Raw genomic sequence first — 23781 nt, forward strand, 5'->3', positions numbered from 1 at the left:
GAGCCTTGCAAGACAAGGCCGCCAGTTCAGATACTCGTCTGAACAAGGTAATTGCTACCAGAAAAACCACCTTATGTGACAGAGTCAACAAAGGGATCTTTCGGATGTCCTCAAAAGGGAGCATCCTGAAGCACCGAAAGGACTAAATTCACGTCCCATGGGAGAAGCGGATTGCGCACCGGAGGGGCCACATGTCAGACCCCCTGTACAAACGTACGCACTAGGGGTGTAACTGATCAAAAAACTCACGGATCGGATCGATCCTCGGATCAGGAGTCACGGATCGGATCATTTTCGGATCAGTGCAAAAAAAAAAAAAATGTGTGTGTGTGTGTAATATATACATGTATGTATGTATGTATGTATGTATGTATGTATGTATGTATGTATGTATGTATGTATGTATGTGTATATATATATATATATATATATATATATATATATATATATATATATATATATATATACACATATACACACACACACACACACACACACACACACACACACACACACACACACACACACACACACACACACACACACACACACACACACACACACACACACACACACACACACACACACACACACACACACTTCACGGGTGGATTAAAGAGGAAGCAGGTGAGGCTGTTTGGGACTTGTTAAAAGTACAATCTTGATGTTTTTACAGCTATATATATATATAGAGCTGTAAAAACATCAAGATTGTACTTTTAACAAGTCCCAAACAGCCTCACCTGCTTCCTCTTTAATCCACCCGTGAAATGTGCTCTCCCCCCCCCCCCCCTCACACTAGTGCTTCTCTGCTACTATTCCCTCTCCATGTCGGCTTGCCAGAGCCCAGTGCACAGCGTGACACGCCTCCCCGGGGAGGCGTGTCACGCTGGGCTCTGGCAAGCAGACTGGGTGGAGCAAGATCGCTCCGGAGCTAGGCCGAAGCCGGGGACTTTCCTAGGCCTAGGCTCCGGAGCGCTCCGCGGATCGCGGGGTGTGCCGATCCGAACGGGGTGGCCCGTTCGGATCACGGATCGGTGACGATCCGTTACACCCCTAGTACGCACCAAGGAGTGCGGCGCCAAGGGTCGCTGAAAGTAAACGGCCAGAGCCGAAATCTGACTCTTAAACCGTACTCAAGGCGAGAGCCTGATCCACTCCCCACTGTAAAAACAGCAGAAACCTGGACACTACGCAAGAACGAGGGTGCCACTTCATCTCCTCACACAGAGATGTAGGCCTTCCACGTACGATGGTAAATCCTACGTGAGGTAGACTTCCGTGCACGCAGCATGGTAGAGACCACCGAGCCCGATAAGGACTGAGGCCTCAGTACCTGGCTCAACAGCCACGCCGATAAAGCCAGCGACTGTAAAGCAGGGTGGAAGATCGGACCCTGCGACAGGGAACATCTGCCACCAGACGCACCAGGTCCGCATACCAGGAGTGGCGCGGCCAATCTGGGGATATCAGGATTGTTGGAATCCCTTCGGCTTGCACTATGCGCAGCAGGCGAGGAAGAAGCTTCAGAGGAGGGAAGGCGTAAATTAGGCGATAGCGACCAAGGCGCCACCAACGCATCTGATGCGTCCGCCCATGGGTCCTTCAACCTGGCCACGAACCGTGGCACCTCCAGATTGAGACGGGACGCTGGAAGGTCCACGTCTGGAGTGCCCCACTTTCGGCACAGACTCTGAAACACCTCCGGGTGAAGTGACCACTCTCCTTGGTGTGTTTGGCAACTTAGGAAGTCGGCTTGCCAATTCTGTACTCCTGGAATGTACGCGGTCGACAGAGCCGGAACAGACCTTTCGGCCCACCGAAGGATGTGCGCGACCTCCGTCGCTGCAGCTGAACTCAGTGTGCCTCCCTGATTGACGTACGCCACGGCCGTGGTGTTGTTGGACTGGATCCTGACCGGTCGGCCCTGCAGCTCCAGGGAACACCTGGCAAGGCACAGCTTGATTGCTCGGAGCTCCAGAACATTGATTGAAAGGCGGGACTCCTCCTGGGTCCAGCGCCCCTGGGCTGACTGGGTGCCCCAAACGCCCCCCCCCCCCAGCCGGAGAGGCTGGCATCCGTCGTGACCACTGTCCATTGGCATGGCAGAAAAGACTGCCGTGTGGAGACGTCAGCCACCATACCAGGGAAGACTTGACCAGTTGACTCAACTGAATCTGGTAATCCAGAGAAGACGGGAGCTTGTCCCAACGTGACAGAATCTCCTTCTGTAGTCCCCTGGTGTGGAATTGGGCATAAGGAACAGCCTCGAAAGAGGCCACCATCAGACCCAGAACCCTCATGCAGAATCGAAGAGACGACCACTTCTGGGTTAACAACTGCTGTACCGCAGAATGCAGTGTCTGGAGTTTTTCTGTTGGGAGAAAAACTCTCGCCTCCGCGGAATCCAGGACTAGTCCTAGGTATTCCAGATGCAGAGACGGAACCAACACCGACTTCTGAATATTCAGAAGCCAGCCGAACTCTTGGAGAGTCTGACACGTGATAGACACGTCCTCTTCTAACTCTGAGCCTGAGGAAGCTCTCAGGAGAAGGTCGTCCAGATATCCCACGATAGCGATCCCTCGCTGTCTCAGTAGGGCCAGTATCGGGGCGAGCACCTTGGTGAAAACCTGTGGTGCCGAGGCCAGGCCAAACGGGAAATCGCAAAGCGCAGAAACCTCTGGTGCTTCGTGCATATGGGAACATGTAGGTATGCATCCATGATATCCAAGGACGCCATGAAGTCCCCCTGATGGAGTGCTGCTATTACCGAGCGAATCGACTCCATCTGGAATTTTTGCACCTTGACAAAGCAATTGAGGGCCTTGAGGTCCAGGATTGGACGGACCCCTTCCTTCTTGGGTACTACGAACAGATTGGAGTAAAACCCTAGAGCCGTTCCAACGAGGGAACTGGTACAATCACTTCCCCGACCAGAAGATCCTGGACAGCCCATGACAGAGCCTGCCGGCGAACCGGAGGAAGCTGGAGGTTGGAAGGAAAGAATCTGTATAGTGGACAAGAGAGAAACTCCATCTTGTACCCCGAGGAAACTACTTCGCAAACCCAACGGTCGGATAGAAGACACCTCCACCGAGCTGCAAATTCGCGAAGCTGGCCCCCCACCTGAGACACTGGCAGGGGCAGACCTTGCGGAAGCAGGTTTTTCCGCAGGCTTGCGGATTCTGATGTGCTGGCTGTGCTGCGTCTGTCACCTCAGGGAAGATTCGCGGAAGAGGCCAAGACATTTCCAAGATGGCCGCCATCTGAGGTTACAGGAAAATGGCCACCGAGCTATGTAAACCGCGACCACGGCAACATGGCAGCTGTGGCGCAGTTTAAAATCCCCAGTGATGCACCAAACACCTAACACTACACAGCAGCACCTCCCAGAGTAAAAACCCAGTCCCCCACAACACACGGGCCCCGGTGGTAATAAAGAAACCCCAGGAGGCCCCCCCTCACAGCTGCTACCCAGTCTGGGGAAGGAGGGAGAGGAAAGGGAGAGAGGAAAGCAGGGCGGACCCTCAGTCGACCTCCCCAGGGAAAACACCAGCCACACCACCTTGCCAGGGCAAGGGGCCACTACTTACCCGTCCAGCGACTACCGGCTGGAGGTATCCTGGACAGAACCAACGTCCACCAACGGCATGGCTGTCGGCCAGACACACTGTGATAAGGCCATAGAGACCGGTCATATGTGTGTCCTGGAACATATAGTTCCCCGGCCGCCCCTGGAACAATGGGGTCTGTCGTGGACGACCCAGAGCTGAGCTGAGGGGCGGCACACGCTAAATGGCCGAACATGGGGGGGACTACAAGAGTCAAGACCCAGCCTGTCACCCAGTCGGCTGTTGATAGAAGAATCACAGGATTCAAAATGCAGAAACAAAATAATAAAAAGCGAAAAAAAAAATTGCAAAAAAATCTCCAGAGTACAGGGACTCCAGAGTGCCTGTCCTCTCCTGACGTTAGGCAGAAAGAAACTTGAGCTGCTAGAGCAGGGTGTGGGTTATACCCGGGGAACCACGCCCCCTGGGAGGAGCTGCACTGAGGAAAGTGGCAACACTTAAAGTGCTTTGTTTCTGCATAACTCTCCTGAAGGAAGCGGATATAACCCTAAGGTCAAAGGCTGCTGTATCCATCCATGAACGGAAGAGAAAAGCAGATTAAGTCTTTAAAAAAAATAATTACTTAAAATGTATCTAAATCCAAAACACATATTTTGTTTAGGATACAGTGGTGAGGGGGTTAGAACCCCTGCAAAAGGTTTTTATTTCTGTCATTGCTACTGCAGAGAGAATTCACCATTTATTGTCAGTGTCCTGTTATCAGGACTAAGGCCGGGTTCACACTAGCTGCAGCCACATCTCGCAGCAGGGGCTGCCTTGAGTGCCTGTTTTGTTTCAGGTGATAATCGGTTTCAAATTTTTGCCTAAATTCAGACATGAATCAGAGGCAAAGATGCACAGGACCCTTCTGCTGTGCACTCCGAGGCCACCTCAGAGATGTGTAAAACAGCTTCCATTGAGAGTCGGTCACTGTCTCCTGTCATGCGAATTGGATGCAGAAGTGTGAACCCAGCCTGAAAAAGTGAGGGAAAATCCCTAATTGTGAGGAGGAAAGGGGAATTCTTCCCATTGAGAAACCTTTATGCGGACACGTGCCTCTGCATTCCCCAAGTCCCAAATCCTGTGATTCTGCAACTTGCCCTTTATTGGTTAGTGAGCGACCATGTGGGGATAAAAGCAGACAAGACAGATAGCTTGGGCCTGCAACTTTAAAAAGTTTCAACATTTGGTGCTCCTTAACACCTGATGGTAACGAGGCAATTTGATGCAGTCGTCTAATGCACCCCAGCTATGACCGATGCAAAACAGCCCTGGATAAGTACAATTGGGGGGGGGGGGGTAACGATGTTTCAAAACTGGAGCAGGTAGCAGCTGTGCATGGCAGCTAGTCAGTTTTAGCTTACATTTTTTAAGTTTTAGGCTGGGTTCACACTTGTGCGGTGTGAATTCCAGCTCTGTTTTCTCTGCGCCCCCCCTTTTTTTCCCATCTGACCCCCCACCCCTTTAGCAACTGGCGGCGGCGGCAGGCCCCCCCCCCCCCCCATTATTGTTTTCCATCTGACCATAGCAATTTTGCAGCAGGAGAGAGAAGACACTTTCATTACCACAACAACCCCCCCCCCCCCCCCGCTTATCTAGTGGCAGGAGAGAGGGGGGCCCTGCCAAAAGTGGTGTAAGGGGCCACAAAATTTGTGATGGCTGCCCTGTATCTGCGAATCAGATGCGTTCCCATAGAAGATAATGTGCCGACAATTCGCACCACGATGCCTAGAAAACGCACACTTTTTTGGGCAATGCGCAGTGCGATTGAATCACACATATGTGAACCAGCCTCATTAAAATACATTTTAAAATGTAATGCGAATTGGATGCGGTGTAAGCCGCAACCAATTCACATAGATGAGAACCGAGCCTAACAGTAGTATGGGTTCGGGAGGTTTTTCCCCCTCATACTTACCTAGGTGGATGCAGCAGAGAGCTGCTGACTGTCAATCAGCATCTCTCCGCTCTGTTTCTCCACACTCACTGGAGCACTGAGCTGTGGAGGGGAGCGGATATCTCAGGCTCTCAGCAGCTTACCAAGAGGCTGAGACGGGTGTCAGTCCTGGCACCTGGGGGATACCGACTTCCATTGTCACGATGATGTAGTGCCTGGACTGATTTCTGCGATGTCAGCAGAGAGCAGACTTCAGTCCGCTCTCTGCTGAAAACTGATCACAGGAGTGCAAAACAAATGGCACTCCCGTGACCCATAGGAAAAGCCCTGCCAAACAAGCTCAAGCTGGACTTATCCTTTAATTGAAAGCTAAAGATAGAAGCTTGTTGGTTACCATGCACAGTTGCTGCAGGTTTTGGCTGCTCCAATTTGGATAGATTCCCCTCACTGTGTTTCCTGTATGTCTTTCAGCATTGTAGCTATTACAGCGACAGCAGCACTGGGATGTAAAACAAACTCCTGGCTGCCGGGTATGTAGTAGATTTGTATACATCATAAAGTGAACAGCACTCTCAATCTTGGATCCAACCTTTTTTGTGCCAAGGATTTATACAGGATACCAACTACTTTCCACAAACACAGTCACTTTGATACTACAGTATTATGGGCACCACAATAACAAAACTTGAGCTTTATCTTAAAGTATCTAGATGTAACAACAGACAGGAAAACTCTGCAGACATGTAGATTTTAAATCCAGACTACTCTTGGCAGAGAATTCTTAAGACACCCATAGATGGATCGATTCTCGGCCAGTTCAGTAGGGACCAGCTGATATTCGGTCCATTTATTGGCAAATTGATAGTACCCAAGTCAATCAATAGACTTGGGTACAACCAGCATGTCAGATTTTTAGCATGTGAATATTGCCAGCAGCTATAGCCACTAGCAGTAATCATTGTGTTCTCCTGGTAGGGAAGGCTCCCTGTAAAACGCCCCCTCACCCTTTGTTCCAGAAAAAAAAAAAAATCATGATCTTAGGCCTGCCTTACTCCTAAGGTCAAATGCACACAGACATCTAGAGGCTGCAAGTCCTCTAGAATAAATTCCCCAGTGGTTTTTCTATGTCTATGAGGTGGTAAGTAAATCCTTAGACAAAAGAACGTGGTATAGTTGGATTTTGCTAAATTGTTTAACACAGTTCCCCAAACATGACTAATGTGTAAGGTAAAGTCTACAGGTTTGGGAAGATCAATTTGTAAATGGATAGAAAACTGCCAAAAAGACTATTTAGAGAGCAGCGGTTAATGATTTACACTCTGAATGGTCCAAGGTGATCAGTTGGGTACATCTAGGTTCAGTGTTGGGCCCCTTTAAATTTATTTTCTTTACGATATAGGGTCTGGGAATAAATGTACAGTCTTTGCTGATGACACCAAACTATGCAGTAGAATAACGTTCTTACAGGATGTCTGCAACTTACAAGCCGACCTCAATGCAGGGATAAGTTGGGCAACTATGTGGCAAATGAGGCATAATGTTAATAAATGTAAAGTTATGCACTTGTGGGTTAAGAATAAGCATGCCTCATACATACTAGGAGTACAACTGGGGGAATCCATAGTGGAGAATGATCTGGGTGTTCCTGGTAGATCATAAGCCTAAAGCAGACCTTCAGTAATTTTTTCAACTTTCCATCTATTAAAATCTTCTGCCCTTGTTGTATTAACTTTGGATAGCAATTAACGTGAAAAGATGGGTGAATATTGAACACGGGATGACCAAGACGCAATTAGGAAGGGAAATATGGACACCTCCACAATATAGGTCACTGGGGGACAACACACATACACTCACACAGATGGTACTTGGGAGAAGGCACATAAGAAAAAAAATGGAAATACAACTCACCATTGATAGTATTAAAAGAAAATAATTTGCACCTGGGGAAAATTCAATGGGAGGGAGTTGGATAAAAAAAGAAAAAAAAAAAAAACGCACAACTACGGGACATAATGCAAGGGGGAAAATATGCACTATACAAGAATAAAAAAAAAAAATATTTGATGGATATAAATGAGTGGCGGTACTTTTAGCTCAAGCATTTCATAATGGAGCTCCCTCACCCGTTAAGAGGGGGAGATGATTTAACATCAATATAACGCCTATGTAATATGGAAAAAACTTGTGGGAATATATCCCGACTATAAAGTGGAGGAACTGGAGGTGCCAACATTCATAAAAAACTGGGAGAAGGAATTGGGGAAATGAGGAAAGAACCAAGAAGTAGGGAGAATCCTGAAACTTTTGCATGGATCTACAGTAAACAAAATGATGGAAATGAATTATAAATGCATATCGAGGTGGTATAGAACTCCCGATATTTTGGGGAAGTACCAAATAGGACAAACAACGGAGTGTTGGCGGAAGTGTGGACAGGTGGGAACTATGGGTCACATATGGTGGGGATGCCCCAGGATACTGAATCTACAGGTCTAGGACAGAGAGGCAAACATATATCCCCCATTCTTAGATTTAAAGGAACCCATTCACTGGGAAGAGGGCATTGGGGAAGACTTGACAGACTTTGTGGGCCAAGTCTTAAAGGGTCACTAAAGGAAAACATTTATTTTTTTTGCTGAAAATGACTGTTTACAGGGTATAGAGACATAATAGTTAACCGGTTCCTTTTAAAAATAATTAAAAATAGATAAAAACCAATCATATAATGTACCTACAGTTTAGTTTCGTTTTTGCTGTTGTTTCCTGGTTCTCTGATGTTCAGAGCTAGAGAGCCAATAGAGGGCAGTGAAGGTTTTGCAAAACGAAACTGGATTGGTGCTGAGGGGTTTTAGACACACCTCCTTGATTAGTCACCACAGTGAGAAATCTCCCAGTACTGTGGTGATCAGGAAACAGACAACCAGGAAGTGTCCAGAACAGAGAGGAATTACAGCAACATCAAGGCAAAAAACAAATAATGAGGACATGAAACCAGGACTGCAGCAAGGTAAAGGTAAAGGAAGCTATTTAGCTAAAAAAAAAAAAAAAAATATTCTTTTAGTGACCCTTTAAGCTCAAAAGAAGGACAGAACAGAACTAACGTTTTAAAGTTGAAGTCTGAGAAGTTCGAAAAGTTTGCACTGTACAGTGAATATAATCCCAGTTTTAAACACCAAAAGTCAGAGACACAGGGTGACTGTTCTACCTGTCCACGATACTGGCCCTTATATAGGGTCCAGATTTAACTCGTTAGGGGTCTTCAGGGTCTGAGCTCCATAAGGCTGGACCACAGCCATGGAGTGGTATAGCATCCTGCAGATGACTTCACGTGTTACACAAAGTGCAGAGGTGAGCAACATTGCAGGATCCAGTGCACACAACTACTATTCAGGCTGTTCCCAAGTTGCACCAATCCAGATGCACTGCTGTATTACAAGACAGTCAAGAGTGCAGAGGTGAGCAACATTGCAGGATCCAGTGCACACAACTACTATTCAGGCTGTTCCCAAGTTGCACCAATCCAGATGCACTGCTGTATTACAAGACAGTCAAGAGTTGAATGAATATTTAATTGAAGAATCCTGAAGATAAAATAAAACTATTTAAGAATGATTTCTCCATAAAAGAGAGACGTTGTCCCATCACCTCAGGACACTAGCCAAAATGAGGACAAGATGATGACAAAATGAGGACTAATGGAGTGGGGTAAGAATATAGTAGCGATACCCAGGGGGTGTTCTAGAAAAAAAACCTTTGCCAGTGTCCAATCATCTCAAGGTGCATATAACCAAGGGTCTATAAATAAAAAAATGAAATTAAAAAAAGTGCAACTTAATAAATGTTCATAAAACTAAATATGCATTTGCTGGAAATGGACATGTACTCTAAAGTTTATGCTCAGTACTGTTAAATAAAAAAATTTAGTTAGGTTTGTTCCCGAGCTGGTGGTGGTTAGATCATCTCTATACCATTTTTTTTTTTTGACAATGGAACAGCGCACATCATTTAGATTATACATATATTTGCGTACTGTACCCCCCAGTAGGGAGATTTGTCCTCTACGACATCAGCACAGTAAGAGGGGAAATCTTCCAACGGGGACACTGGTTCATAGCAACAACATGGAAGTCAATCACTTTGTATTTTCTCTCACTTTGTCTTGGTTATATAACAGGAAGTGAAGGGCAATAACCCCTGCCATCATAGATGGTTAACAAAAAAAAAATCATTTTACCCCCAAAAAAACTTTTGCCTTTAGTTAAACTTAAAGGTTTAATCGTAAAAAATGTCCACTTGTGAACCTATCGCCACTTTTTAAGATCCTTCACCAGCCTCTGTTGCACCTGCAATTACTTTTCCAATGGATACAAAAGTAAAAAAAAAAAAAAAAAAAAAAAAATTATGAAGTTAATGCCGAGATGTGTTTTTCTGCACACCACTACACATGTATTCTTTTTCAGGACGGGTATAAACATGTCAAAGTGGGACATGTCAAAGTGGGACATGTCAAAGTGGGACATGTCAAAGTGGGACATGTCAAAGTGGGACATGTCAAAGTGGGACATGTCAAAGTGGGACATGTCAAAGTGGGACATGTCAAAGTGGGACATGTCAAAGTGGGACATGTCAAAGTGGGACATGTCAAAGTGGGACATGTCCCCCCCCCCCCCCAGTAATCCGCTACATGTTCTGAGCAAGGATGAAGTCTGAACAGAAAGCTTATTTTATTATGAGCTGGGCTTTGTAGATGTAGGTGGTGATTTTGGCAGCAAAGAGCAGTAAACTTTGGAAGGCTGTGGAAACCGTTTTCTTCTCAAGGGGTTCATTACTTATTTTTTACACCAACACATCCTTACTTAATATCTAAGGAATAACAGCTTTCCATGCTATGACTTTTAAAAAAAAAACAAAAAAAAACAATGAGGAATTCAATTTGATGGTTGAACCTGCTATAAAAGAACCCGATACCCCAACTCAAGCTCATACTGAGCATCTGAAAGCGGAGGTTTCCTTGCCAACAGGTCTGCAATGCACATTATATGGAAAGTGAGAAACAAGCATATCACCTGCATTGCAAACAAATCTATTCATACAACCTGCACTATTCTATTGATGAGGATGAAGAAAAGACCATAAGTAAAGCACTGGGTAGAGTTTATTTCCATCTTGTATAGAAAACACTTAAGGGCTTGTTTAATCTTGATTGGGGGGTGGTAAAAACTCCACGGTTGAGTCATGTGTCGGGGTCACAATGCTTTGCTTCACAGCAGAATTTTTAACCGCATCACATTCGGCGGGCGGTACTGCCTTCAATCCGTTCGAACAAATAGGGCCACGCTGCAACCACGCATGACATGTGTGGTTATCCAGTATTTAGAGGATTGTGTAACCTCCTCACTGTCTGAAGAGCAAGCTGAACACGGATCGTGCTTCAAACAGCAGGGCATGTGTCAACGAGGTCCAAGTAGAAAATATAACAATGATATGAAGAGATTTGTATGCAATTGTACACCAGTGTAAATAGATTTATGTAGAAATGAAAAATAAATAAATGGTCAAAGCAAAGCCTACAGCAAAGTTCACACCTTGGAGGCTCCTTACTATGGGTGATATTGTGCATTGTTTTAGGGCAGCCTTCTCCTTTGAATGGGTTCTATGGCACATCAAAACACAACAACAACAGTGCAAGGGTAGCATACCATAATACACAGTACTTTGCTACCGTGTGTTGTGGTGCTCCATAACAGGTATGTTGGTAATGTGCGCTGAGCTGCCATTAAATTTGAACTCCAGGAATTCAGTCACTGTGTACAATGTGCTGAATCACTAAGGATTAGGGCCAACAAGGTGCATGCCACCTCATGGACATCTCTTAATTCACTATTTGGATTTTTTACTGAGCACTGGGAACATAGTGGTGTCTACAGTTCTGGCACTGCAGGGTTGCATGCAGCTGCTGTGCCCACCCCTCCCTTCCACCAGTCCAATAACAGTGCTTTGTATTATGTTAACTCATTCACACACACAAAGTCTTCTGCACAGTGAAGAGGAGGGGAGTGCAGACCTGCTGCTGTATGAGAGCAGCGTTCCTTCTGTCAGGGCCCTGGGAGTGCATCAATAGCTCCATAAAATGGTCAATTGTAAATAAAAGAAGTCCACTAGGTGGCATGCACCTTATTGGACTTAACTCATAGTATGCCATTGAATTCCTGGAGCTCACCTTTAAGAATTATTAGCACTGCAACACCACAATGTGCAACATACTGTGAACAGAGACGTAAACATACAATTCCAGAAGCGATCTTAGCCTTTATTTTCAAGCACTTCTTCACATCATTCACTACAGTAGGCAAAACAAAAAAGGAGAAGAGTACGAGTTAACCATTGCTGGAATGTGCAGTACCAACGTAGGACAATCGGTCTACCCACATGCACTGTGCGAATAAGCAAATGGTCCAATATGAAAATTGAGAAAAGCAAAGATATTAAAAAGAGCAATCAGATAACTGATTTTTTTCAAACTGCAGCACATGACTGATCTTTACGGGCTGCAACCATCTGACAAGCGAGAAGTTTGCTGCAACTACAATTGTTAATGAACTAGAACTACATATACACAATATCGCATGAGAAAAATGAGTAATGAAATCATAAAATGTTAAAAGGAAACAGAAAACTAAAATTTCAAAATATTTAAAATAAATATGAAACCAAGAGGAAACAGAATGTGATACAAAGAAAGAACAAATAGATCAATAGAAAGACGATTCAAGAAACACAACATCAATGAGTAAAAACACTAAAATCACGCAACCTTGGAAAGAAAGAAAATGGAAATATTACAATACCTTTTTCATGCTGGCCCCAATAAAACTTTTTGCTTCCTCTTTAAATTGTGGCAATCTGCAATAAAAGTTTATGAGATAATACAAACAATGCATATACTATACATGATTAAAATATAATTATATGCAGATTACAGATGGGTATGTTTATAATGTCAGACAACTTTTACGCAGGTTTCACACATTTTTTCCTGTAGAACCCAATTAGAAAACATGTAAATTTTGTGTAAAGAGTGAGAATCTAGTGTGAATCTTGTGTGAAAACATTTATAAAACAGATCACTTATAGTTCTTTTCAGTGCTTCAATCACTAATTAAAAAGCCATCTAAAGGGGAAATAGAGAAATATCAGATTCTAGCAATGTCAGCCTGGCATTTTGCATGAGTGAGAACACCACTTAAATTATGAGTTGGAGCTTGTGGTCGTGACACCCAGAGATAATTGAGTTTTGAAGGTCAGTGTTTTGCAGTTGCAATTTAAAATTTTCACCTGCCTGATTTGTAATGACATATAATTAAAGCAAAACATGATTTTCTGAATGTCAGATCTAATTTATTTAGTTCCCCAGTTCCTATCACAACAAAAGGAACTATTAGTACTTCTCTATCATTTGCACAACATATATGGAGAACCCAACGCATGCTGGGCCAAGCAAGACAAATTGAATAGTAGTAAAAGTGTAGCCAGGGAAGGTAGCAATTTTTTTCCATCCAATCAGTGCTACATTTATCAAAAGATGCCCGTGACAACACTATGGCATGCCACCGTTCTATAGCAATGTCAGTCTCTCCTAATGTAAGGATGCAGTCAACAACTGTCTGCCACCCATTGTGTATAGGTACAAAAACACATTAGAGACACAGGCTAAAGGTTGCCATACACACACAGAAAAATCCAACAGATTCCTCCATTCACGGTACACAGATGGATGGATGGATGAATTTCCAGCTGCCACAAAAAGTGAATTTTAGCTGGTTCCTGAAGATTTGATCAGTGTATGACCAGCTTTAGTGTGCCTGGAATAAGTAGATTACTCCAATGAATGGATTGAAAGCAAATACTATACAAAATCAAACCTGGCCATAGATGAATTGAAATTTGGCAGGTCTTTTCAATAGACCCAAGACCATTCCCGGTCGACATTTATCAAATGGGACTGTTTGAAAACTTTAATTTGAACAGGGCAGTGAAGGACATCTACTGTCAGAATATAATAGCACAGTGGTGAGGATTCCTCCCATCCAACTCGCTTGTGTGGATGAGGGTTTTTTTTTTGGATCAGCACCTTGCGGGCCAAAAAAAAAAAAAAATCTATGGCCAGCTTAAGATGTGCAGTAAACTCTCTGGAGTTTAAATAAAATTAATTTTACGAGGACTAGAATGGACCAGCTAGAAGGTCCACTAAATTTACTCCAACCCTTTTTGGTGGAAAGATTTGCTTTCTAAAGCCTTTGCTATGTAACTTTTTCTATAGCCTTATATTTCAGCTTCCAAGGCAGGCATATGTCTGACTGGCAGCTGTGACAAACTTCTTGGTACTGGCATCTTGATAAATCAGGCTTTTTGAAAGAGGTATTCAAAAGGAGTTACAACATCAAGAACAGACATACTGAGGGTGGCCTGGTGTAGTACAACTGTGCCTAAAAGAAAAACTGAAGTCCTAAGCAGGTAGACTGTCCTTGTATACTATTCAATCAATATTGACTATCAGTTTTAAACTCACAAGAGGAAGAATGAAATGCCTTGTAATAGGGTGGCAGACCATGAATGTTGGAGAAACTCTACCAAATACTTTCTGTTCTGATGGGTTCCAAAAAATTCTGGTATATTTTCTTAAAGGCCCAAATATAAATCACATTCTGTTTCAAGTTTATTGATCATTTTATATATAAGCAATATATAAATAGAAGCACCAAAATAAAAATGTTGTATGTCCAATGTCGCTAACATGACTGTATTGTTGTACTCTATCCTCTGTGATACCAGCTTTATTATTCACAAAGTAGTACGTTGACAATTCACGTGTACGGCATAGATGGCCAGCGTGATGCAGCTGGTGACTGTTTAGTTTGCTGGGTCACGCAAGATGCCACATAAAGCTTTGCTTAACAAATTTCTAATGACCGGTTGACAGCCACGCAAATTTTTCTATGTATAACATATCGACCTAGCAGACTCTCCTTTTCCTAAAAGAACCACTTGTTTTTTTTTTTAACAGGTTATGTAAGCAACATAATAGGGCCTTAAAACTATAGCAGTGTTGTGCACATCTTCAGAGCACATTATGATGACAATATGAAAATACAAAGGGATTTCAGAACATCTTCATTAAAGACCTATTATTAAAGAGACAGACACTTTGCCCATTGAGGGCAAAATGGCAAAGTCTCCTGATAGCCCAACTCCTTAAAAAGGTTTACTTATCGATCACATTCCCTAGGCCAATGTTTCTCAACTCCAGTCCTCAATGACCCCTAACGGGTCATGTTTTCAGGATTTCCCTCCGATGAAACAGCTGTGGTAATTACCAAGGCAGTGAAACTGATCAAATAACCTGTGCATAATAATGAAAAGCCTGAAAACATGACCTGTCTGACTGGAGTTGAGAAATATTGCCGTAGCTTTCTTCCCGCTAAAAAAGTCCAACCCTGAATAAGTTCTGGTGACATATTTTACCTTGGGTGGTATTGCTGGTCCCATTCCATGAGACCGCGTTGGAGTCTGGCTATGAGCACATGCTCCCCCCATATCCGAAAACGCTGCTTGATCAGCGCAACAAAAAGTGCTTCAAAAGGAATTAGTAGGTGCCAAAACATTGTGGATTGGCAAGTATACCTTACCATGCAGGTGGAGGTTTAATTTGTCATATTTGCAGCCCATTCAAAATTATCAATTCATAATATATAGAATTTTTATAGCACCAACAGTATGAGCAGCACTTTACAAATTTCCCCCTGTGTGTAATCAGCAACTAGATAAATTCAGGGTCTACATGCTACGTGTTAATCTGACATATAAAAAAAAAAAAATTCAACATACTTTTTACTCTAGGGGTATTTAAGTCTAACAGGCCATAGTAACACATTTTACATATCCTAATTTGCATAGTCAATAAGCTTTATGTGGCCAATTATTTATGGTTTAAATTTCACAGGTCACAAATTAAAAGATGGACTTTGACATCATTTTATGGGACCTAACCATCTGGAGATGAGCCACCAAACAATGAACTTGTAGTTAACAGCATATCCTCGAGGTCCTACGACTATTATATTTATCTTTTTTAGTCCACTCTCCAGAAAGACTGCCACATCCTGCCCTGTGGACCCCAAATAAGTATAGAATATGTCAGTCCTCAGGGGGCCGTGTCAGCAAGGCACAGGCAAACACAAGAGGGTTTACCTTGAGAAGAGCAGCTGCACCATGTCGACAAGAGTATGCTCTGCAGATTTTCTCAATAACTCTGCGAAGACAAAAACAAATAACACAGGTGTCATTACGTGGTGTGATATTATCAAGAGGCTTCAGCAAGCAGTCTCCCCTCCATTCCTTGTTTACAAAGGATTACAGCAAATTTATTAAAACCAGGCCCAGTCCTCACCCCCTGGTCTAGTAGTGCTCCATGCCAGGAAACACTAGATGGTGCTGTGGAGCTTATTATGTATAACAGAGATACGTCATAAAAAAAAAAAAAAAAAAAAACAGGCTCAGATACACCGCATTCAAAATCTCAGTGTTGGAGAACTCATGAAAAAAACTTTACCTACTACTGACAAACAAAAAAAAAATTGATGTGCAGTTATGAAACGACAATAAGGAACATGAACTATATGAAATGCACAAAAGTGTACCAAAAGTGTTAGTATTATTATACAGGATGAATAGAGAGTTATATTAGGGGTTATATTAGGGGACAGTACAATTACAATACAGAGGGAATAGGAGGCCCTGCTCATGGAGCTTAAAATCTAAAGTAACAATTTCCTTTCATTAAAGCAGGGATGTCAATTTATACAAGCAATATCTGCAGGCTATTAGAATCATAACATTATCATGCTATGCTTTACATTTTTCTAATGTGTATGCAAATGGCAAGAGGCTTATGGGTGAGCATTATAAGAGGGATCCCTAAAGTCATGCTTGCAATGCACTATAGTGGGAAGCACTCTCTGCGGTTCAAGCTGGGGTTCCTGGCAAAGCAAGTTTGAGCCAATCTACTTGTGGCATAAATTGGCCTTCTTCCACTGTATATGCGCTAAAGCAAGCAAAGCTCTGAGCTCCAAGCTTAACTGTAAGCCTCACTTCCTGCACACGCATGTAGGTTGAAGAGTTTCATAGGGCTATTACTCTCCAATTTTTGCTCCTTTAAATGCAATACAGACATCACACAAATCAGTCTGAATGCACAACTTACCACTCAGCCTCATCTCAAAACAAATGCGGAAACAGGACTGCATAATTTCACAGACAGACTCATTGGTGAGATGAGCTCCTACTGGCGTAAGTAGCAACGTGCGTAGGACCTTTAAAAAAAAAAAGAAAAAAAAAGCAAGATATAAAGCAAGTAAACAAAGTGTCCTAAATATTCAATCGAAAACTGTTTAAGCTATAGGAACATTCAGAGATGTTATCAGTGTTTTCTAACACACTAAAATAGAAGCTAAGTCAACGTCAAACATACAGTATATAGGGAGAGCGGATTTAGAGCTTAGCTATTATTTTCTGATTAGACAAGTCAACATGTTCCTCATAGTAAACAGATAGCCTACGCCTCCTCCTGTTTCAATTACGCTGATGAAGTTCAGCATCCTTTGCACTGCCGATTCCCCACCCAGCCCTTCATAGGGACTTCTCCTGATACATCTTGACAAATGCCTGAAATCAATTAATTGAAGCGTTTAATTATCTTTTATTTGAAAAAGCTTTTACTTCAGGTACATGAGCCCCGTGTTTAAAAATAACATTAGGCGCAAAGCTCTAGCAGAGTCAAAACATGGTCCGCGTCTCTGTGTAACAGGATACAAAGAGCTTAAGCAATTCATCTAATTGCCCCCTGGATAAGGACAGGGGGATGCGGTCCTTTCTCTCTCGAGTTACCTGCAGGATTTTCATCAGCACAACTTCATCGCTTGCTGGGTCTGTGCCAACAAAGCGGGCATGTGTAACTGCATCTGCCATGTTCTCAATTCCTTCAGCAGTACCATCATGGACCGGATCTGAAGTAGAAAGAAAAAAAGAGAATTCCATCTTTTAATGTGGGAAGAGAAGCGGCAAGTTTGGGTGTACAAGCCAAGCAATAAATGTCACATATTCCAATTGTAAAACATTGCCTAAAATATACAAGGCCACTGATCAATATAGTGTTGCCTTGACACCTTTAACCTTTGTATGAAACCTAACAAAAATAGGTTATAAATATGTTAACAAAAATAAATGTTGCAAGTAAAGGACTTTTATAGAAAATAAAGAAATACATTTAATACTGGAGAAAACACAGTGTGGTTGCAGCCCGGTTTTGTTTCAGTTAAAGCCTAAACTACATCAGCACAAGTGACATAACTTCTGGTCTTGTTCGGATGCCCCTTCTATCTACTGAAATCCTCCGGGGTCCCCCATTCCCATCATTTTTCTGAAGCAGCAGGGGTTAAAGTATAACTAAAAGGAAAAACTTTATTTTAAAGTTTTGGATAGAGTGGAAAGGGATTAGAACACCTGTCAGTTTGTATTGCCGTCTGTGCCCCCGTTAAGGAGATTCTCCCTCTCCATTTGCCCTGTTTAGCATCATCATTGAATGTAAAAGAAAATCCAAAATTTTGGGTTGTCCTCAAAAAAGTAATAGAGCTGAAATCTTTCAATGGGGACTTGTTCTGGTGACTTGTGGGCCCCCAGAGAGTTTCCCCCAGAGGGGACTTGTGGGCGCCCATAGGGTTATAACCCCTCCCTTGCTTTATCCAAAATGGAAAAAAAAAAAAACGTTGGCCTATAGTTCTACTTTAATAGAATAGTTGTCACAGTCTTGCATCAAAAACACCCAACTATGCCCAGCCTTTCTGCACAGTTCCTCTATTCCTTATTCAATACTACAGCTTCAATAAATGAAACAGGATCTATGAATGGAGGGGGTGGACCCATCATTCTCCTCCTCTAATAGATCGCTTTCCATTCATAGAAGCTGTAGTACGGCTTCTATGAATGGCCAAGCTGGGCAAAAAGGGCAGGCATACTCTGGCACTCTTGATAAGAGCCTGTGACAGACCCTTATTTCTCTTAATTCCCGTTGCACTGGAAGATTACGACAGCAATGGTGGCATGGATGGAGCAGCATTTCAGCTAAAAGAAGCAGTATCAGCACAAGGGAAACATCCTACTGGCTAATTTAGGCGTCTTGTGTTTTTTTGCATGCACTTTTGGCTGTTATGGCCAAAATAATGGAAACACAGAAAGGAGTGCCGTTGTTCTATCAGAAAGCTGCTACCCATCACAAAACCACTACCCGGCCTACTGTGCACGTGCGATGCAAAGCCGAAGTGAGGTTGCCTTGCGGCCATCTTGGTACAAACGCACTTGTCCACTGTAAGCCTGGAGTTAGTCAAAAGTCGTCAAAAGCGGACATCCTTATATGCCCATCCGAGTCTTGCTTTACAGAGGTATTTTTAACAGTAAACTCAGCTAATATAGTGAAATGCCGTATTTAGAAGTCCGTAACACTGTTTTAATGCTGAATTTTAAAAGCAGCGGCAAGCCTGCTGATCTTACAGGTTTGCTGGTGTGACTGAACACCACTGCTTTTAAAATTCAACATCAAAACAGTGTTACGGACTTTTAAATACTGCATTTCACTATATTAGTTGAGTTTACTGTTAAAAATAACTGGTTAAAGCAAGTGGGTGGGTGTATAAAGGAAGTCCGCTTGCCGACTTCCAACTCCAGGCTTACTGCGGATGAGTACGGGTGTACCAAGATGGCCACGAGGCAACCTCACTTCAGCTGCGCATGTGCAGATAGCCGGGTAGCAGCTATCTGATAGAACACTGGATAAAAGCATCCAAGAAAATATAAAATTGCTGATTTAAAAAAAAAAAAAAAAGGCACATAAAAACAACCAACACATTACAGGGGCTACACCACTTTCCTTCATCAGGGAAAAAATTGGGATGGAAGGGGACTTCACAAATCTATATTTTAAACCAGCATTGAACTCTCCACTTGGAGTAACAACTTAACAGTTCTTGATCAGCAACTGCTGGAAAGTTGTTACTCCACGTAGACAGCGTTGCTTATTGAAAGAAGCCTTGCTGTGTTGGCGCTGCCTTGCCAGACCAATTGAGAGTGAAGTTTTCCTCTGACTACACGTGCAAGTCTAAAAGTTCCCAGCGCCACAGAGTATGTTCTGGTTGTTATGGCCACCACTCAAATGTCTTCTAACAATTAACATACAACTCAAATTATCAGCATTTAAAAAAAAAGGCTTAAAAGCAATATTCCTAAATGCGTGGTGATGGCACTTGAAAACTCTGCAATTTCCTCCGTTTAAAAAGTCTGGAAAGTTGTTTGGAAGGTGTTTATATACCAAGTGCAGATGAAAACATTGGGCTAGGGGCAGGTTAAAGTGAATGTAAACCCAACATCTATTTTTAGTATGTTTGGCATCCCGCCTCATTCAGCCCTGTTTTCTAAAGCAAATATTTTTTCTAAATCTGTTGCAAAAGTTAACTGAAGATTCTGCTAGTAACAGCACTTCCCGTCACAAACCGACAATGCCAGGCCACTGGCTCTCATCTGTCACTGAGCTGCCCATCACGTCTGCGGCACCTCAACTGCCAATTGAAGAAATTTGCACAGGAGGCTGAAAGTGGTGCTGCTAATTGGGAGCTAGTGGCTTAACAGTTATTGTAAGAAACTGCAGCAGATTAATTAAAAATACTTGCTAAAGAAAACTAAACAGTACAGCATTATGTCAATTATACTTAAAGGGGTTGTAAAGGTTAGTTTTTTATTTTCTAAGAGCTTGTTTAAATCCCTTGTATACCAGGCCGTTTAACCCCTTGTCTATCAAGGTACCATTTATAAACATTAAATAGCAGGCACCAGAGGGCAGCAATGTCTCATGAACCTTACTATTGGTTTCCTAATGTTGGGTAGGGTCAACAACCAGCAGTAAAGCATTGGAAGAGGGAGGTGGCACACTGAAAGTAAAAATATTTGCATATACTGTATATGTATTCTGGCTTTAAGCAGTCCAGGTTGCTCAAAAAATAAAAAAATAAAAAGTACATGCTGGAAATGGAGTGTATGGATAATGTTTTGGTTAAAGCGTTAGGGGGAAAAAAATAACAGGGTGTGAAATACTTTTTTTTGGGAGTACAGGACCTGGGATCTTAGTCATAAAAATGAGTTCTAGGCAGCTATTGTCAGGTGATTACACACTGTCCTAATACATTGTAGGGACATCCCTTCTATAATGCCCTCCACTCTCAGCTAATCTCATTTTTATAGCAAGCAATTGGGCGATATAAATAAAAAAACAGAGGAAGGACCTTTGTCCTATACTCTACGAACAACAAGATTTTACAGGCAAGAGTGAAAAAAAAAAAAAAAAAATCACATCTTCCTAATGTAATAGTACAGAACACAGGCTCTTCATCACAACCATGGGACTTTCCAAAGTAGTTCAACTGAGGGGTGGGCAACACAGGAAAAAATGCAAACCAGCCCACAAAGCAACAGCATAAGGAAAGGCTTGCCAGAACATACGGTACCAGCTTGCAGCATCTTATGTCTGAAATTGGTATCAGAGAAGGCCCAAGCAGCCACCTGGTAAACAAAAAGACAAACAGAATTGGAGCCTTGCAAATTGGACAAGTCTGAAGCACTATCTGATAGCGTGTACCTAAAAAAGGGAAAGGTAGAGCCTTACCCTTTGGACCAGGGGGTCTCCAAAGTTCCTAAACACAGGGCCAGTTTACTATCCTTCAGTTTTAAGGGGGGCTGGATTGCGGCCATTGGGAGTAGAAAGTGTGCTGGCCTCAGTGGGATTAAACCATGCATCTTTGGTATTAGTGGGAGGAATAGTGCCCCATCGTTGGCATCAAGGGGAGAAATTGTGCCCCATTGCTGATGTCAGAAGCAGGAATTATGCCCCATTGTTGGTGTCAGTGGGAGGAAAAGTGCCCCATGGGCCAGATAAAGGTAAGCAAAGGGCTGTAGTTCGGCGACCACTGCTTTGGACCATAGGCTCAAATGATTAATCCAAGCAAGCCAGGTGCAGGGTGCACCCTGCGGAAACACTCAGGAAGGACAAATGGCTAGTACAATTGTCTAAAGGAGGCTGAAGTCGAGAGGTAAACTCACACCAAGTATAATATCCAGACAGTGGAGAGAAATTTCCTTGGGATGGTTCAGAACAGGACAAAGGAATGCGCAAAAAAAAAAAAAAAAGGAAGCACCAAGCCCAAAACAAGCTCATCTTTTTGCAACACTAGAAAAGGCTCCTTACAGTATAAGGCTGCTAACAAACTCGCCTTGCAGAGATGAAGTAAGGAGCAAGGCCAAGTTGCAAGTGAAATCAGAGAAAATAATATACTCAACAGGCAGCTTTCTGAAGGGTTGAGAGAACCAAGCTGAGGTCCCATGGTGTTCATGGGGATCGCATAGAGGGTGTCATATGCGCGATACCCTGCACAAAGGTCTTAATGAGAAGCAAAGGATCTCCAAAACAGATTTGTCCCTTGATGGTAACCCAGGGCCAGATATTGGTTCAGACAACACTGAAGAACGAACAGGAGTTCCACCGAGTACTTCCTAGGAAGGAATTGCTTAGCCTCACACCATGCAAACTAGAGCTTAAAAATGTGTGGAAGACCTCTAACTTTTATCATTCAAAAGCATAGAGATTACTGAACTCAAAGGGCACCTGTTCCAAAGGACCAGGGCCTCAGCTGCCAGGCTGTAAATGCCAGTGAGCATGATGCAGGATGGTGGACCGGTTCCTAGGACAAAAAAGCCCAAAGAATCAGCCAGAGTCTGCGTATGAGCGAATACCACACATTCTTCTGGATTAGTTTGGTGCAATAAAGTTCACTGGAATGTCCTCTATTTTGATCCTGCAGAAGAGGAAGGAGCTGTTGAGGGAGAAAAGCATTGATCAGGTGAACTGACTCTACCGACTCATGAGAACATCCACTGTAAAGGCCCAAAGCTCCCTGGACCTGGCAACAAACTAGCCCAGCTTGTTGAATTTAGGACGCCAAAAGATCTCATCTACTGTCTCCCACATGTGGCAAAGTACTGGAAAACCTCAGGATGCAGAACTCACTCCCAGGGATGTAGACATAGACTAAAGAGATGTTCACCTATACATTTTGCCCCCCTGGGATCTAAATGGTGGAAAGGAACATGCAGCGCCCCCCTAGGCACAATCAGGTCTGCTTTTCTTAGGCACTGTGCTCCAGCTCTGTGGATACCAGTTCCCCTTCTTCCTCCTCATCTAGGACGTATGCTTTCATTACGGAACCATCTAAAAAGGCAATAGCAGAAGGGGGCACTGACTGGGCACACTCTGCTAAATGGAAACTAGCTAACGAAATATATCCAATTTAACTTCACAGGGAGCACAACTATCAGTTTAAAAAAGTGTCCATACCAGACACCAGTGTAAGACCCCTTTCACACGGAGGGAGTTTTCATGTGCTTAAGCCCCAGAAAGGGTGCCTGAAAACTGCAACCCATTCATTGCAATGGGTGCTTTCACACCTGGGTGGCGCGCTTGTGGGACGTTAGAAAAAGTCCTGTAAGCAGCATCTTTGGGGCAGTTTGGGAGTGCTGTATACAGCGCTCCAAAAACACCCCAGCTCATTGCAATGAATGGGCAGCACTTCCAAATTGCCTGAAAAGCGATTCGGAAGCAATACAAAAAAAAAAACGGGAGATTTTAACCTCTTTGGGGTTAAAAGCACCCTGCTAGCAGCCGAAAAGCCACAGTAAAGCGCTGCTTAAACGAGTGGCGCTTTACCGCCAATGTACGGGTGGCCCCAGTGTGGAAGGGGTCTTAATCTTTATTTTGATTTAGTTTCAGTCATAGTCTTGACCAAGATGCCATTTTAGTTGTATTTATTCTACTAAAATAGTGTTAATTTCATTGACTAAAATATTTTCATTGATCAAATTAGCACTGCTGGACACAAGCACTACACAAGCCGTAGCAAAGCTGCAGAGGGCCCCCCAAATTACTAGAGGCCCCGCCTGGTGAGAAGTCATTTTCGGCACCTCACCCCACTTCTCAACCCGCTGGCTGCATGGGAGAAGAGGTAAGAAGTCAGCACCCCCGCATCTCACTTTAATGTAAGAATTTCTGACAGCAGAAAACCCCCTCTCCCCGCTTCTCAACTTTAATCTTTAATGCGACATTTTCGGCAGCCCCAT

The 23781-nt window shown here is 43.3% G+C and overlaps 1 protein-coding gene across 8 annotated transcripts in view; it reads right to left on the bottom strand.

Moving 5' to 3' along the window:
- Nucleotides 1–23781, bottom strand: part of GBF1 (golgi brefeldin A resistant guanine nucleotide exchange factor 1) — a 273421-nt gene that overhangs the window by 127198 nt on the left and 122442 nt on the right. For all 8 annotated transcript variants that reach the window (XM_040362371.1, XM_040362370.1, XM_040362369.1 and 5 more), the window contains exons 5-8: nucleotides 17458–17576; nucleotides 16775–16883; nucleotides 15763–15823; nucleotides 12363–12417 (exon numbers count right to left, since the gene is read on the bottom strand). In XM_040362371.1, the coding sequence (XP_040218305.1) occupies nucleotides 12363–12417; nucleotides 15763–15823; nucleotides 16775–16883; nucleotides 17458–17576 (344 nt within the window). The remainder of the gene's footprint in view (nucleotides 1–12362; nucleotides 12418–15762; nucleotides 15824–16774; nucleotides 16884–17457; nucleotides 17577–23781) is intronic.

This window comes from Rana temporaria, chromosome 8 (assembly GCF_905171775.1).
Source record: "Rana temporaria chromosome 8, aRanTem1.1, whole genome shotgun sequence".
In the NCBI taxonomy this organism is placed as follows: domain Eukaryota; kingdom Metazoa; phylum Chordata; class Amphibia; order Anura; family Ranidae; genus Rana; species Rana temporaria.